Below are 16,726 nucleotides of genomic sequence, written 5' to 3'. Positions count from 1 at the left end.
CTTGAGTCACGCTGGCAGTGCTGACTGGAGACATACAATGATGACATTGTGACACACAGAGAGTTCGTTGCTGGGCTGAACAGTATATGGCTAATGAGAATTTGATTGTGATTCAAAGTTAGTGCTTATGTGGTTTTGCCAGAGAGGCATATGTGAAAATAAAAATACTTCACGAATTGGGTGGGTATTTGCCATGTCCCCTCTTCAAGATCAACCATCCCCAGAAGGTATCAAAGGAACAACAATGTTTACCACGAAATACCCGGGCAAAGCCTCCTGGAAGCTTGTCAGAATCACTACCAGGATGGGCAACCGAACCTGAACAGACCTATAAGAAGTCATGGTTCTATATATACTACAGTTCACAGCAAAAGAAGGCAAACACAAAATGCCTTCATCTTTTATCCACCTCAGTATCCCGCCAAAGAATTCATTATTTCTCTCTTAAAAAGGGAAAACAAACATTTGATTAGAATATCATATTTGTATTACTGAACATCTTAACTATAAAAAAGATACAACTGCGTTTAGGGATTTATTTTTCTTCCCTCCAGAAGCTCAAAACATACCACTGTGTAAGGATTTTGAATTAATCCTATTATAAGTAAGTGCACTACATCTACTTTCCTAACATTTCTCTTTGTCATTTTCTAATATTCTATTAAATTGGTATTTATTAGGGTTGTAGAAGGATAAACTGGGGAAAGCACAGCAAATAAAGAAATTTTACAGTAACTACATTATCTGTAAAGATACTTTCAAGCTGTGTAATAAATCTTAATTACATGGAAAAAAAAGTAGAGTACATATTACTATTGCTTTACTAAAAACTAATCATTTGTTTAGTCCCATTCTATTGAATGGTTTAAATACTCTATCCCTCATTTCATAATTGTAGGAAATGAGTCCCAACTTTTAACTTGCCCTTGAGAAAGTGAAGTCATTTGAATGGAGAGAACATACTCCCTTTACTTGTCTTGCCCACAGCATATGAAACCTAAAGTCAAATCATTATTAATTAACTTTCATTCCTGAATTCAGAGAAACACTTTCTTTTATATTTAATTAGCTGGTTTCTCTGATATATTAGTAGAAAGGTAACTTTTTTTATTGTGATACAAGAGTATTCATGTCTAAATTTTAATTTTTTACTTATTTTAATGTTCAGGAAACTCTAAGTTCCCTTTAATTATCATTCCCTTTAATTATTCAATAGCTAAAAGAAAGGTTTGAAAACATGGTAATAGGTGGTGATCTAGGTCTCCCCCCTTTAAGTAGGGCAGGCTTGCAACCTCCTTGTGACTACTAGCATAGGGGGGAGGTAGAGCTGGATGACTTTTGAGGCTGGTAATAAAAGGCAGTCCAGCTTATTCCTTGTTGGCTAGAACATTGAAGCCTCTGCAGTCAAGTGAAGTCTAGCTACTCTGAAGCAGCCATGCTGGAAGGAGGCCAAGCTTCCAGTACAGGCCACACTTCTGCTCTGATCTGCTCTAAGGTCCTGGGCCTCAAGCCCTTCCAACCCATTTGCCAGGGAATGAATCTTTAGCGGAGCCCTGCCCCAGCCATAAAGCCACCTCCAGCCTTCGGGTTTTCCCAGCTGGAAGCCCCAGACACTGTACAACAGACAAAATTTCCCCCTCTGTGCCTTGTCTGAATTCCTGACCCACAGAATCCACAAGCATAATAAAATTATTGTTTAAAGCCATTATATTTGGAGTGGATTGTTACAGCAGCAATTAGAAAACTAAGCTTATCTTTACACTTATTTTCTGATTCTTCATGTTAAAAAAAGTTCAGCACAAATGAGAGGAAAATCAAAAGATGAAAATATGGCTTTTCTAACCTTAAAAAAAATTATTTTTATTTTTGAGAGAGAGAGAGAGAGAGAGACAGAGAGAGACAGAGTGCAAACAGGGGAGGAACAGAGAGAGAGGGAGACACAGAAGCTGAAGGAGGCTTCAGGGTCTGAACTGTCAGCACAGAGCCAGAGGCAGGGCTCGAACCCATGAAGCCATGAACCGTGAGTTCATGACCCGAGCTGAAGTCAGCGGCTTAACAGACTGAGCCACCCAGGAGCCCCTTGGCTTTTCTAATTTTGACAAATGTTTCTATTTCAAAAATTGCATGCCTTTGTATGAGATAATTTATTAAAATTATATTACAATTGAGAGTCTACATTTGTAATATAATTGTATTAATATACTGTAAAATACCTCATAATAAATACGATTGAAATGTTAAAAATAATTAAGTTAATGCATGCAAATTATCACCAGCAAATAGGTATTGAGATCCTAGCTTATTCATGGCAATTTACTGGATATTATAAGTAAAATTTACATAAATTATAGATCAAAATAATTTAATTTAGAAGTCTATAACCCAAATGGTATTTAACACAAACAACAAAAAAAGAGTGGTTAGGCATTGATCATAACTACACCTCCGGTTCTTATGCTGGCATAATCTGTCATGTTGGCTTATCAAAATCTTTTCAATGCTTTCTCTGAAGGCCAGCATTTTGGTTAAATAGATATAAGGACTTTTACTGCTAAGGTCCCATAGTATAGAATCTGTCATTGGATAATCATTAGAAATGAAATTGAGGGTACCTGAGTGGCTTAGTCGGTTAAGCATCTGACTTGATTTTGGTTCAGGTTGTGAGATCAAGCCTTGCATGGGGCTCTAAGCTGGCAGCATGGAGCCTCCTTAAGATTCTCTCTTCTCTCTCTCAAAATAAATAAATGAACATTAAAAAGAAAGAATTGCAATTGAACTTGCTAGAGAAATCATCACAGAAAAGTGAGAGTCAATGTAATATATTTGTGGGTCACAGTTCATCTTAGCATACTTACTAGGTATTTAATAAATGGGCATTATATTAAAAATATAAATTACAATTGAAAAGTTTTTTTTAAGAATGATAATAGCCGTGAGATACCTGGGTGCTTGTCAGTTAAGCATCTGACTCTTGATCTCAGCTCAAGTTTTGATCTCAGAGTCACGAGTTCAAGCCTTCCATGGGGCTACACGCTGAGTGTGGAGACTACTTAAAAAAAAAAAAAAGATAATATCCATTATGGATAATGGCATAGAGAAAATGGCAAGCACATTTCCTACAGTTATGAATTGATAGAACTACTGAAAGGAAATTTGGTATTATTTTTCAAAGGCATATTTTTGCTGATCCAAATATAACTTCTAGAAATTTATCTTAAGGAAGTAATCATAACATAAGCAAAAACATAGCTATAAATTTAAATATTATAAAATAATATTGAAACATTGGAGGCAAACTATCTTGGTTTTTATTGCTGTTATAACAAATCACTGCAAATTTGGTGGCTTAAAATAGCACATTATTAATTATCTTATAGTTCTGCAAATCAGAAGTCTGACAAGAATCTCAGTTGGCTAAAACCAAGCTGGGGGCACGAATCCTGGAGGTTGTAGGAGACAACCCATTTCCTTACCCTTCCTAGCTTCTAGAAGACACCTACATTCCTTGATTCTTGCCCCATTTCATCCATTTACAGATTCAACAATGGTGGGTTGAACTTCTCACCTTGTATCTCCCTGACCTTCTCTTCCACTTCTTCCATTAACATGTTTCCCTCCACCCTACCAGGTGGCAAAAGTTCTCTTTTTAAGGGCTCAAGGGATTAGATTGGATCCACCTGAATAATCCAGGCTACTCTCCCCATTTCAGTTCTTAATTTGTGTTCAAAGCCTCTTTTCGCACGTGAAGTAACATATTCACAGGTTCCTGGGATTATGGTGTCGACATATTTGGGGGGGGCATTATTCTGCCCACCACAAAACCTGTATGTCTAAGAAAATAATTAACTAAATAATAATCATTAAATAAATATTCCAACTAAACAATTGTAATACTTGCTTGCATTGCAATGAATGTTATATAGTCATTAAAGCTATGTTGTGTGCAGAATAATGATAACTAACAATCTTAATACGTTACGTATGTGCCAGGCCCTGTTTTGAAAACGTTTCATACATTGATATTTACATAATCCTCTCAACAATCCAATGATATATGCGTATTATTACTCCCCCTACCAGTCACCCCTTAGAGATAAGGAAACTAAAGCATAGGAAGCTAAGTGTTTTGCCTAAGGTTACATGGTTGGTAAATGGCCGAGCTTGGAATATGAAGTTGAATTGCCTGCAGAATCCATGAGCTTAATAGTTTAATAGTTAATGAATTGGAGTTATTATTAAGTGCAAAGAAAAAGCAGATTAAAATATATTGTGTATGATATAATCCCATTTTTACAAAAAATGGTTTGTGCAAAAATGGCAGATTATCTCTGGGCAGAAGTATTATGGTGATTATTTTCTTTTTAAATTGTATTTTGAAAATACTATACTTTTTCAAATGCAAAAAAAAAATCCAAGTTTGTATAAAATACTCAATGAATCAATTTTGTTTGTGATCGTAAAGATAATTGCTGCCTTTATAGTTTTAAACGATAATGGATGGAGTAGAACTCACAGCGAAACTGCTCAGTTGTGTTACAAAGCCAGGGGTAAGCTCCTGTTCTTGTTCAAGTGATTGGGTGTTGAGCAGACAGCAATTGACTTAGTGATAGTGTACCTATTGGATTCCATGAATTGTTCTGAGAGATAAATGAGATAATACATGTCAAATAACCTTGAAAGTTACTTTAAAGCAGAATTCCAAGGTCAACCAGATGAAGATGTGTAATATGAAACATTCTCCCCACAGAAACAAGATACTTAACAAAAGTTGTATCACCAGACTAGTTGAGGAAAGCCTCATATAGCTGAACAGTGTGTGACTATTTCCAAATGAAAGTGCAATTGACATTCCAATTTGAGACATCTCTCTCCTTCATGCACTTCGATAGGACAGTTGGGATTCTCTTTATAGTCTGTTCCCTTAAGGCTCCATGGAAATGGAACAGAAAGGGCATAGCCACCTTAAGGAATGGAACTATATCCCCATCTACAGCACCTTTTCGTAAGTCAGGCTTCGGCTATACTGCATATACATGATGCAATATGAACTTAATTTAGAGATAAAAAAATATGATCTCAATAAAGATGGGAAAAGAGATAAAATGTGTGTGACCATTCTTCTAAATGTTTTAAGTCATCATTTCTGTATGGAATTCCAAAATAATGGCAAAGAAGTATAGTAAAATATCAACAAAGTATAGCACAGTGGTTTGGAAAGTGAATTTTGATGTCCCACAGACATACCTTCACACTCTAATTCTGCCACCAGGAACATGTGCACCTGAGATCAAGATACTTCATTTCTCTAGGCCTTTCTTTGTGTATCTCTAAATTGACCTTCACACTAGCTCATTGGTCTCTTGTGAGTAATAAGTGAGATGGTGCAAGTGTAGCACGTAAAATAGGTGCACACAGTAAATGCTCAATACTATTCATGTACCTGGTTCAGTCTTCTGATAATAATGTACCCATGATGCCAGATCAGGAATAAAAGCCCTTGAAGATTGCATTATGTTGGGTTTCTCAAGATGCAGTACTGACACAAGGATTTGAGTGCTTTATTTTGGAAGTGACCCCAAGAAGCACTGGTAGAGGGGAAGGGAAATAAGGCAGGAAGGGAAGGAAGTTAATTCAGGGTGCATGAATGGACCAATATGGTCAACCATGGACATTATGGGCTCAATCCTGGTGGGGAAGTTAATGATGTAGACTAGAGTATGTCTCAGAATTTCCCATCTCTGGGTTGAGAAGTTGGAATATTGATCCACCAATTCCCATCCATTATTGGGCAAGAGTTGTTCTCACAGCTGTAACTTCACTCTGGAGTCCAGAACTTCTTGTGGCTACAAAGAGCCTGTAGACAGATCGTCCCAAGTGCTTGCAGAAAGAAGGTGGGCATGTATTGAAAGGCAAGTATCCAGGGACTATGGACAGGGCACTTAGAGTCAGCAAGATAGCATTATGCTTTCCTTTAACCTATACAGTCTAAAGGCCACTCAGGCTGTTGGTGGTTTGGTTGCAAACCATTGCAGGATTATTGCTGGATCCACATGCATTGTTGCTATTATGAATTTAAAAAAGTAATACAATGCTTTCCACAATACGGCAGGAGCTTCTTCAATATTCAGCATCCACTTAACAGCCTTATTTTTGTTTGGCAGTAAAAAGTACCTGCATGCCAAGCAGCCATGACAGCTAACATGTATAAGGATGGAATAGCAATAACTAAAAGAAACATTTGTACCAGATACCTCTGGCTTCAGTTTTAGCAGGGGTTGTGGAGCAGCTATTACCTACCAGACCCCTGCAGTGGGTAACAGAATATACTGGGTTCTCTAAATTCCTTCAAACATTGAAAGACACTTTTCAGAGAAACGCCCATTTACAAATGGGGTGATTCAAACCAGGCGTTTTCATTACAGTAATAAAATATCTGCATTCCCCAAAATTTAACAAATCAAATCCCTTTTTGGCTCTCTACGACTGACATTTCTGAAAATTCAGTAGCAGGCTTCTGGAGACTAGGGTCCCTATGCCCTATTCAATTTCTTTATATTTAGTCGTTCTGATATGTCATAATATTTACTCAAAGGAAGCAATCAGTTGGAATCCTTATTTGTGGTTCCCAGCGTAACACTATCCTACACAAATGCCATTTCATCAGAAGGGCCAAATCCCATTTGCTATGGAAAGCTCTTTGCCTGACATGGTGGCTTCATCTGTCTTTATCCTACGGGATGTAGGACATGCTTGCTCTTTGGTTTCCTATTCTCTTTCCTCATCAGTCTCAGCTCTTCATTCTAGTGACTCGCTTCCCCAGCGGATCTCGACACCACACCTTCACCTCCAGGAAAAGTCAGTAATACCTTCACAAAGCTGCCAGGGGGTTAAAAAGGAAACTTGACTCTTGGATTCTGAATACCCAAGCCCCGGGGGCCGCCACCAGGGCCAACTTGCTTCGCTCTTCTGATTTCCACCCGCAGGTGGCAGCAGCGGGCTCCGAAGCAGGTCTCTGCAGGTTTCCGGAGCCTCTGCCCAGCTTTTGGCCGGCGCTCCAGAGCTGGGTCTGGAGCATCCCCACCTTCAGGAATCCATACCCAGCTGGGACGGTCCTTAAAGCTGTAGTCATTAACCGCTAAAATGGTCTCTTATTCTTTAATTTCTTGAGTGCAAACAGTTTAAAGCAACAACGGCAACTCACTGAGTCCCTACTGTCTCCGGTTCTCAAATTCCCCACCAACTCCAGCAGCAACCCGGTCCCTTTTCCCAAGCAGGGTCGGCGCTCCACGCTCCGGCCCTTGCAGATCCTCCGGAGCCGCGTGCCGGGCGGCTGGCAGTGCGTCTGCGGCCGCAGCGCGCCTTCTCCTCCCCTCCTCCTCCTCCTCCGCCTCGCGGGCTTTGCAACCGGTCAGGATGCCTTGGCTGCACCCCTGTTTCATCACCCCACCCCCCTTCCCTAACCCTCCTCTTCGTCCCTTCTCCCCAAACACACACAGGCGCTCGCTCATAGTGTTTCAGGCTCGGCTGCGGGACCAGGACCCACGCAAGCCCAGGAAGCCACGGACATGCCGCCCGGACTCTTCGCCCCGCGGTCCCCAGCGCCGCCGCCGCCGCTTCTGCGCCGCTTCTTCCCACCTAGACAACAGCCCCTCAAGAGGCAGCCCCGGCGGGGCTGCGAGAAGTTTACGTCTCTGGCAGGGGCGGCGGGGAGCAGTTGAAGGATCTGTTGTAGGAGGATTAGCACATTGGGGCGAGGGGAGGGGCAGCGCCGCAGCTGGACGCGGCGCGGACCCGGCAGCACTGCGTGCGGCAGCCACCGCCGCCGCCGCCGCCCGGGACCGCGGAGCCCGGACGCCCCCGCCCGGCCCGCGCCCCGCCCCCGCCCGCTTGGCCCCGCAGCGCCGGGCGCAGAGGAGCCGCGGGCGGCGCAGGGAGGCGGGCAGCGCCCCGCGCGCGCTTCTGCCGCCCCCGAAGCCGGCGCGCGGAGAGCGCAGGGCGAGCGCGCGTCGGGCGGCGGCCGCGCTGGGGGGCGTGGGGCGAGCCGGCGCGAGGAGCGGCGGGGGCGAAACTTCGCGGCCAGATGCCTGACGGCGCGGCGGCGCTGCGAGGCTGCCGCTGCTGCCCCTGCGGGCCCCGGGCGCGTCTCCGCGGGCGGCGCTGCCCGCGGCGCGGCGTGTGCACCGAGCGAGTGAAGGTATGTTTGGCGGGCGCGGCTGGAGCTGCTGCCGCCGCCGCCGCGCCAGCAGGTCCTAATGCCTGTCACTTCCCAGGACACTGGCAGCAGCAGCCCGGAGCCCCCGAGCCCTCGGCAGGTTTGCCTGTCCTTCCCCGCGATCTGATTGGATAAAGTGGGGGCTCGACGGTGGCCGACGTGGGACAGTCTGGCTGTGGCAGGGGTCTCGGAAACCATGGGTTATTGCAGTGGCAGGTGCACGCTTATCTTTATCTGTGGCATGCAACTGGTAAGTGACACTTGGGTCCTCTTATTCTGTAATGCGCCTTTGAGATACTGGGCTGGGGAGTGCGGTAATGGGTCTGCCATTGATTAGAATGGAAGGAAAGATAAAAGAGAGAAGGTGACAGATAGATTGCCTATGTTTAAAATGATTTCAGGGAGAGGCACTGTGGGGTACAGGGGAGGTGAGCCTTTCCACCCTCACCTATTTCTGTCCCTCTGAAGACAGTTTGGTAGGTGCGGGTTAAACTTGTCTTTAATTTCTTTAAGCAAAGGAAGATGTATCTCTTGTTCCTTTATGCTTTGCATTCCTGTTACTGTAACAACGTGGTTGTCACATATAATTTACTATACAGGTGTTAAAACAGAGAGATATGGAATTTTCGACTTTTCTTCTATATACTAATTTTTTTTTTGCAGTATCTTTGTTTCTGCACTGACGTGTGTTATTTTTCAAGGAATATATTGTCTTGTAAGTATAATGCTCTAACAGACCACTATGTAGGGCAGATGGTATCCTTACACCAGTCTGATCTAGAAGCCACATTGAGTTCTAAAAGTATGTAGATTGAAGAGAAATACTTAAATGAACTCAGTAACACCACTGCCATAAACTGAACCAGTAGTCTTTAAATCGCAATTATTAAAAGCAATTCTAAGGAAAATTATTCAATCTGACATTATGTATGTGCTCCTGAAAGAGATATTGTCTGATCCTATAGGATGGAGAATTATATATGCTTTTTGAAGAATGTTGTATGTTTGCAAAGAGGCAAGAAGCCAGTAATGGAAAACATCAAGTCTATGAATTTAAATTCTCTAAGGGCAGTCAAAGGAGGGGCTGAGGATAGTTTAGAGGTGAAAAATCTACTACTGTAAGTGGTTAATTTGAAGTGGGAGTACTTGCTCACTCCTGCTATCAAACAGCTTTCCTTGGAAAGTATAAATTAATCTGAATAGCCACCCACATTTCCAACAATTGTTTCATAAAGGCTGAAAGGACTACAAGATTGAAGATTTCTGAGAGCCCAATCAGTAAAGTGTTCAAAAGAGCAAGGATTTCCTATTGAAACTGATAGAAGAATTCCTTAAGCGGTCTTCATTGTTTATCAATTGTCTTGAAGCCCAAGAGTGTTTGTTTTGTTGTTGTTGTTGTTGTTGTTGTTGTGTTTACTATTTAGCTGAAGGAGTGCTTTTTGTTGCATATTGTCTTGGGGTGTTTTCCTTCCCCAGTAAAGTTATCTCAAGATATGTATTTTGATCTATGAATTTCTTAAGGACTTGATTTTAAGAAAAAGAAGGTGGAACTATAAATATAATATTAAGAATATAATATTTTTTCAGTGATGTGTAAACCGGTTTATTTCTCTTTTCTATATATTAATTTAAGTTTTGCAATGAAGGATTTTTACTCTTAATGATAAAGCTAATCAGAACAGTGAGTTTACTTTGTTAAACCACTGGTTAGGCCAACTATGCCAAATTGTATAAATGTTATCAAAACATTCCTGTGTTCATATATGATTCAGAAAAGAATACATTTGCTGATTCACTGTGTAAAAACATAAAACTGTGAGAACGAGTGGGTGGGTAAGAGTAGTCTTTTGCTCTTTTCAATTAAAAAAAAAATGTGATTTAATTTTTAATTGTGTAGCATAGTAGGGCTTTATTATGGCAATTGTAGGCATTAGATCCATGTGACATGTTGTGTGATGAATACAAACTTCTCAAGAACTTAACAATTTTAGAAACACATAGATACACGAAAAAGAAACCTAAAGGTACAAAATGGCACAATAAGGCTAAAGATTCCTGTGTGTGTGTGTGTGTGTGTGTGTGTGTGTGTGTGTGTTTATTTATGTGCGTGCAAATATGTGATGGTGTATTGGAGAAGTGCTACATCACTTATGAAACAAATTCTGAATCAAAGCTAAGTTTTGTAACAAAATAGAGGCAGTTGTAATCTAAGGGTGTTCAGTCTAAGCAGGTATACATTTGAATCTTAAGGATGCTCTGTAAGAATCATGTGATTTTTCCCATTCAGACTTTAAGTGCCACCAGGCTAATATAATTAGCAGCCATGTTAATGCAGATGCAGAACAAAAAACAAAGGACGAAGAACATTCATTGCTTTGATAAGGTGAAATGATCACATTTAAAAGACCTCAGAGATTCCTCGTGGTTGTTGCTTTGTAGAAATACGGTATTTAATTTTAAATAAAATAATTTCTTTGCAAATTAATAATTGCAAAGCACACACACGCTATAGGTGGATATATGTGTTTTGCTTTGCTCTTGATAGACCTTTAAAAACTTTTTGTATTATGTTTGAGTTATTATGAGTAGAAGTGGTTTTATAAGTAGCCAGGTTTCAGGAGTCAGTTATGACTCAGTACCATTGATTGATACAAAAGTTCACCTAGTTTTGTTTACTTCCGAAGTGTTTAGTATGCATCCTGGTAACATTTGGACATGTTTTTTGGTAGTTATACAGATAAATCTTAGGTACATTAAAATTAATGAAAGCCAGAAACAGTCTAGGACAGAAACTTTATTAAATTTCCTTGTTAAGTAACTTTAAGTTTCTGGAAACATTTATTTCCAATTCTGTAAGTGGGGTATCTCTATTTTAAATAGACTTAAAGAAATATTTATGTCTATGTCAACTTGCAACTGACCTTTGTAGAGGATGAGGTAGCTCGTAGGTATGGTGGAGGTGGGAAGCTCATTCATCAGGTTATTATCAGAGCAGACACAGTGTTTGATCTTTTAACAAGTGATGGGCAGAGACAAACTCTCCAGAGAAATTTCTCTGTCAGGATTCTATCTTAGCTTTTAATTATAGTAAATGTGCATTTAGTTTAATGTTTGTCAGACTACAAGTGTGGATAAACATACGTTCTTTTAAAAGTCAGGAAATCAGTTTATAAGACAAGAATTTAGAATTTCATGCCACAGAGATTCAATACAAAACTTCCATTTTATGAAAAAATATCTGCCTCTATGTATCATAAATTAAAATCTTTGAGATGTATGGTAATTCCAACTTCAGATTTTAGGGTGATTGGTATGAAAAAGGGGGTGATTTCTGGAAACAGATTTGTTCATGTGTACAGTTCAAAGTTTAAGCTCTTAATCTCAAGAAGGTAATTTTCTTTTTATCATCGCTGTCCTTAATGCTCAGAAACTGAAGATTTCAGATAGTAACAAAACTCATCACTGCATTTGCTGTGTTGGATATAGTGGCACAGGACAAGAACAGTCAAACTTCTTATTTACAACTCAGCAGCTGGTGAAAAAGTTTCAGCTGTTTTTCTTTCTTTCTTTCTTTCTTTCTTTCTTTCTTTCTTTCTTTCTTTCTTTCTGTTCTTAAGTGTTTGGCTGAATCAAAGAGTACTTTATCTAAATGTTGCAAAAATTACTCAGATAATTCTCAGTGAAGACCACTTAGTTGTTATAATATCGAAGAACATAACTTATTTTAGTTTCAAAAGACAGCTTTGTTTTCAGGGAAGAAAATTAAAAATTGTCCACATTTTTGTACACCAGATTCCTCTATGGCACAAAGTGTATGTGCCATAAACTACTACAAGTACACATTTATGTTTAGCAGATTAACACTTGAAGGTGCCATTCTTGCCATGTGCTTTATGAAATATTGCTAACTTGGAGCAGGTGCACCTAAGAATTGTGTTAGTATACTTGCGTGCAGCTGTGTGAAGAAGCACATTTGAAACTTAAGAATGATCTTTAGTTTTACCGAACAGTTACTTGATACTGAGCAGTTACTAAGCATTTTTAGAAGTATACATTTATCAGAAAAGAAAGCCCTGAATGCATAAATGGACTAAATAGAAACAATCTTATTATAATTATGGAATACTTTGGTGCTGTCAGTTCTGACTTTGTGCTGTGTTCATAGTTACGTGGACCTTCGTTACTTTTTAAAAAACAAAGCATGATGTGAAGTGACTTGAAAATTGCTGGTAGAATCTTAGGATTTACCTCGGATACTTTTGACATGTTTGGAAATTCCTCAGAAATGTAGAACTGTACCTGCCGCAAACCTTCCCTAGTGAGATAATTTAAAATTTTAGATTTATGAATCTACATATGCCATTGCTAATAAAATCTTGTGAACATTAAATCTTGTGGACTAACGATTTCCATATAATGCTTCAGAAACTTATGATGTAAAAATATGCTAAGAATTTGCTAAGTTATAAAATAACTTTCTTCTTTCCATATGTTTTCTACTTTTGCATCCCAGCATTGTCTTGTGTGTATGTGTGTGTATTTTTTTTAGATCTGTTCTTTCATTCTGATTCAGTACTACTCTACTCTAATGTTTACCAAGAAAGATATAGACACTCCTTCCAGTGTCCAGCTCTCTTTCTTGGTTCACAGACCAAGTGGCAGTTCCTTTTTTTCATATACCCAAAGTTTCAAAGAGCCAATCTGTACAGAGCTGTTCCCCTGCTTTCTCAAATAAAGGCTTGGATGGGCAGCATCCCCTGTGCAGAATGCCAGAGTCATCCCTGGCATGAAGCCCATAAGTGGGCAGTGGCCCAGAAATGTGAATAGGCATTGCTACCTCCTTTTCCCTCTGATCCTGCTTTATTTGGGGGGCAGGTTCTCTACTTGCCCAATGAAGAATTTTGGAATGGCAGCCAGGGACTCCTTGAAATAGGAGGTCTTTATTTCTTGTTCTGTTTCCTTTTTGTGCATGTGTGTGCTTAACAAAAATGAAATCCGAGACAGAAACACATTTTAACCCTTCTAGATTTATACCGGAAATAAAAATATTAGAATTATGACCTCAGTTGCATTCAGTATTTGTATACATTCTACTAATGGCCAAAATTTCAAAGGATATACTTCAGTTGTGTTATTTGGTAGAATTTCAAGCAGCTCAGTGTAATTTTTCCAAAAATAGTTTTTGAAACTAATATTGCTAATAATGGAAAATTTTCTATTTCCAGGACTTATAACACTCAAATGTCATACATTAAATACATACACAAGAAGTATTTCTGTTCTATTTTTTCATCTATGTAGTGAACTCTTCCAATTTTGGCCCCCACTCCTCCCAGAGAACTGGGTTATTGTTTCTTTTCAATATAATGAAATACATAGTCCATCGAGATACAGTGTATCTAAGGTTCCCTTTCCCCTGTAACAACAGTAGAAACAAATGTTATATTAACACTTAATTTCTACATATAGAATGGAACTAAGTGTGTGAAACTTTTGTTCCTAACAATTCCAAGAAATTGAAGGATATTTAAAAACTATGAAGAAATAAGATAAAATTATATTGTTTTCTTTCTCTGGGTTAAGGTAGCAATGTAATTTTAAACTGGATTTTTTAAAACTATTTCAGGTATATTTAGATTGGAAAGTTCATCACTATTTAAAGGAGTTACTTGCTTCATCTTCCTGAAAGCAGTGTTTTTCATTTTTGCTTAAACTCTAACCCAGGCACTGGGTCTAACAAATAGAAACGTTGGTGACATTAAGTCTGGTGGAAGCTGTAGACTTTTTTTTTTTTTCATTCAACCTGGGATGGAATAAAGTGACTTATGCTAATAATTTTCACCTTTTAAGTTAATTATGGATCACATGCTAACTTTGATCTTTGTAGAAACTCTTTTTGAAAAGTTATGACAGACTGACTTTTTTGTGTACTTTGAAAAAAAAGTTTGTGCTTTGTGTTATGCTTTAAAAATCTATCTTTGTAAAATACTTAAACAATAATGAAAACTGTTAGCATGCATTTGAAGCTTGTTTTGGGCTAAATGCTAAATGAGTGTTTTTTTTTTGTTTCCCCCCACTGATTCCTTTCCAATAATTCTACAGCATAGGTAATAGACACTAATATCCTCACTTTACAAGGGAGAAAATGGAGATTCAGAAAGTTTTAAGTGACTTTTCTTAACTCACTCTCTTAGTAAGTGATAGAGTTTGTGCTCAAACCCAGGTCTGTCCCACCTAAAGCCAGACTGAGCTTCAGGAAATCCCTTCCACCTTCCAGGTAACATGAAAGGATACAGCTGTCCTAGCTTCCATTTCTTTTACTAACAAAGGCAGCATCTACCTACTAATTCCTGTTGAGCCAGTAATCAACAGAAGCCTAAGCAGGCTCCTGGAGGGCTGTTGGTACCAGGCTTCTGTCCAGGCCTGACAGGCCCAGGTAGACTTGGGGTTTCACAACTAGGAGTTGCTGGTGCCTGGAGTAGGGAATAAAAGGAGGCACCAGCCCCTCACAGTTAGCTTTGCTTGCTGTTCACACTAGATTTCAAGTGTGCCCAAACAGTGCAAGACATACTTATAGTTCTGCCCTAGAAAAGTGAGCCCTCATGATGAGGTTGTGTTTCTGTCATTTTTCAAGGGGCAGGGGGTTGGGAGGGGGAGAGTTACAGCTACTGTGTATTTCAGGCCAATTATTGAGAAATAAGCACAAAGTATGAGCTGGAAACTTTGATGTGAATGTTTAAAAAAGGATTCTATGGGAAATTCTTGTTCCTTTTGAAACCAATTTCTGATGAATTGCTAATGCAGAGTAATGTTATGTACCTGTTGTTGTTGCTGTTTTTTAAAACATGTCCCACATCCTAAATGCATCCAGACTACTGATTGGTGAGAATATAGTTACAATTAATTGTTGTGGGAAATAACCTGGAGTAATAGGTTGTTTGAGATAAGAGCCCTTGTCTGTCTTGATGGTGCATCAGAATCATCTGCAGGGCTTTTTCCAAATCAGTGGGGCCCACCCCAGGACTTCTGGTTCAATAGGTCTTTGGGAGGTCCTAGACCTGGAATTTCCATTTCTGAGGAGTTCCCAGGTGACAGTGACACTGCTGGTGAGGGACCAAACTTGGAGAACTACTGACATAAAACACAGGTCTTCACTTAGGGTGTTACGTGAATACATGAACCTGTTTCTGAAAATTTTCAACCCAACTAGATAATTAGCTCATTCTTCCTTTGGCCTGTTACTACGTGAACAAAAAATTCTTCAGGACCAAGTGTGTCTATTTCTGACTTCTAGCTTGGTCCTATTCAGAAGTTTAAATAAGGGAAATAAATGGAAGATCTTTTCGCAGCATTTGTGTCTTTGTAGTGAATAGAGATCACGAAAAATCTGAAAGGGATTCAGTGCCTCTAGCCTATACGCTGTATGCCTGTCACGCTGGAGCAGATTTGGTTCCTTCAGTGGCCTCTCTCTGCTAACCTAGCGCCTCAGTCTGAATTTCTGGAATAGCTTCTCACTGTTGCCAAGCACAACCTTGGGGGAGAGAGAGAGAGGAAGGGGTGTGCTGGGAAAGCACTGGATTCAGTGAGGGGGCAGAGTTTTCAACACCTAGCCAGCCTTCCGTACTGAACAACCAAATAACTGTCATTTCCTCCTTTGAAGAATGAGGCAAATCATTCCTGCTTAAGGAGCATGTGCGGGGGGGGGGGGGCTGGAAGGGCTGGGGAATGCTCAAAGTTTACACGTGAAAGAGCTTCACACATGTGAGAAGAGCTTCCTAAACTTCTGATATCTAGAAAATCTTTGTAATTATTAACAGTTGAATCTTTCAGAACTGTTCCCCCAGTGGCAGTAGGAGTAGTTATGGGCTGTTTATATATCATTTGGCCAGTGGCCTTAGTTGTAACATCTGATTTCTTGAAGAAACATTTCTTTCTTTCTTATCATTTGAGGGGAAATGTAAATAAGGATTATAACACTAGGTTCGGATTATTTGAAATGCATATGTGTCTGATATACCTTCTTGAAGTGTTCATTAAGAATTAAATTTAAACTTACAAACCAATCAGCATGGTCCTTCCTCAGGCTGGCGTTTCTAGAATTGTGTTCCATGGGCACAAGTTCTGCAAAATGCTCTATTGCACATGAGCTCTGAGGTTAAGTAAGTTGTGGGATCTGCAGGCTTTATCCTCTCTCCTACCCCCAAGGGTCACAGCACATCTTCGAAGCTCCTAGAAGTCCTACACGAGAGAAACTCCTGCTTAATTCCACAATTTAACCCCACAATACTTATAAAGTGCTTGCAGTGAACCAAGGACCTCTTTTCCTTTTATCCCCTATTAATCTTCCATGGAACTAGCATTTTCAGAAACACTTTTAAGTGAAATATTACTCCAGGCTAATGATGCACCCTAAAAGTTAATAATATTAAATTATTACCTAAACAATATTTAAAGGCTAAAAATTCAGTACGGAAACTCTTAACCTACTTAGCAAGTATTTAACAAAATAGTAAT

The 16,726-nt window shown here is 39.7% G+C and overlaps 2 protein-coding genes across 6 annotated transcripts in view; one reads left to right on the top strand and one right to left on the bottom strand.

Annotated features, from left to right (window-relative positions):
- The window catches only part of TRDN (triadin), a 496,354-nt gene extending 488,915 nt beyond the window's left edge, over window positions 1-7,439 (bottom strand). Inside the window, 2 exon segments of the mRNA XM_047103003.1 lie at window positions 6,923-7,119; window positions 7,213-7,439. Coding sequence (XP_046958959.1) covers window positions 6,923-7,119; window positions 7,213-7,439 — 424 coding nt within the window.
- A 578-nt stretch (window positions 7,440-8,017) lies between these two features.
- Window positions 8,018-16,726, top strand: part of NKAIN2 (sodium/potassium transporting ATPase interacting 2) — a 995,125-nt gene continuing 986,416 nt past the window's right edge. For 2 of the 5 annotated variants that reach the window (XM_047102360.1, XM_047102359.1), the window contains exons 1-2: window positions 8,019-8,194; window positions 8,271-8,462. In XM_047102360.1, the coding sequence (XP_046958316.1) occupies window positions 8,409-8,462 (54 nt within the window). In that variant the 5' untranslated portion in view covers window positions 8,019-8,194; window positions 8,271-8,408. The other 3 variants (XM_047102356.1, XM_047102358.1, XM_047102357.1) reach the window with 3 other exon arrangements.

The sequence above is a fragment of the Lynx rufus genome, unplaced genomic scaffold (genome assembly GCF_022079265.1).
Source record: "Lynx rufus isolate CCGP_SWC_20201006 ecotype Redwood Valley unplaced genomic scaffold, mLynRuf1.p SCAF_6, whole genome shotgun sequence".
NCBI classification, from domain to species: Eukaryota; Metazoa; Chordata; class Mammalia; order Carnivora; family Felidae; genus Lynx; species Lynx rufus.
The sequence above is the reverse complement of the archived record's forward strand: the minus strand, read 5'-3'. Positions and strand labels throughout refer to the sequence as shown.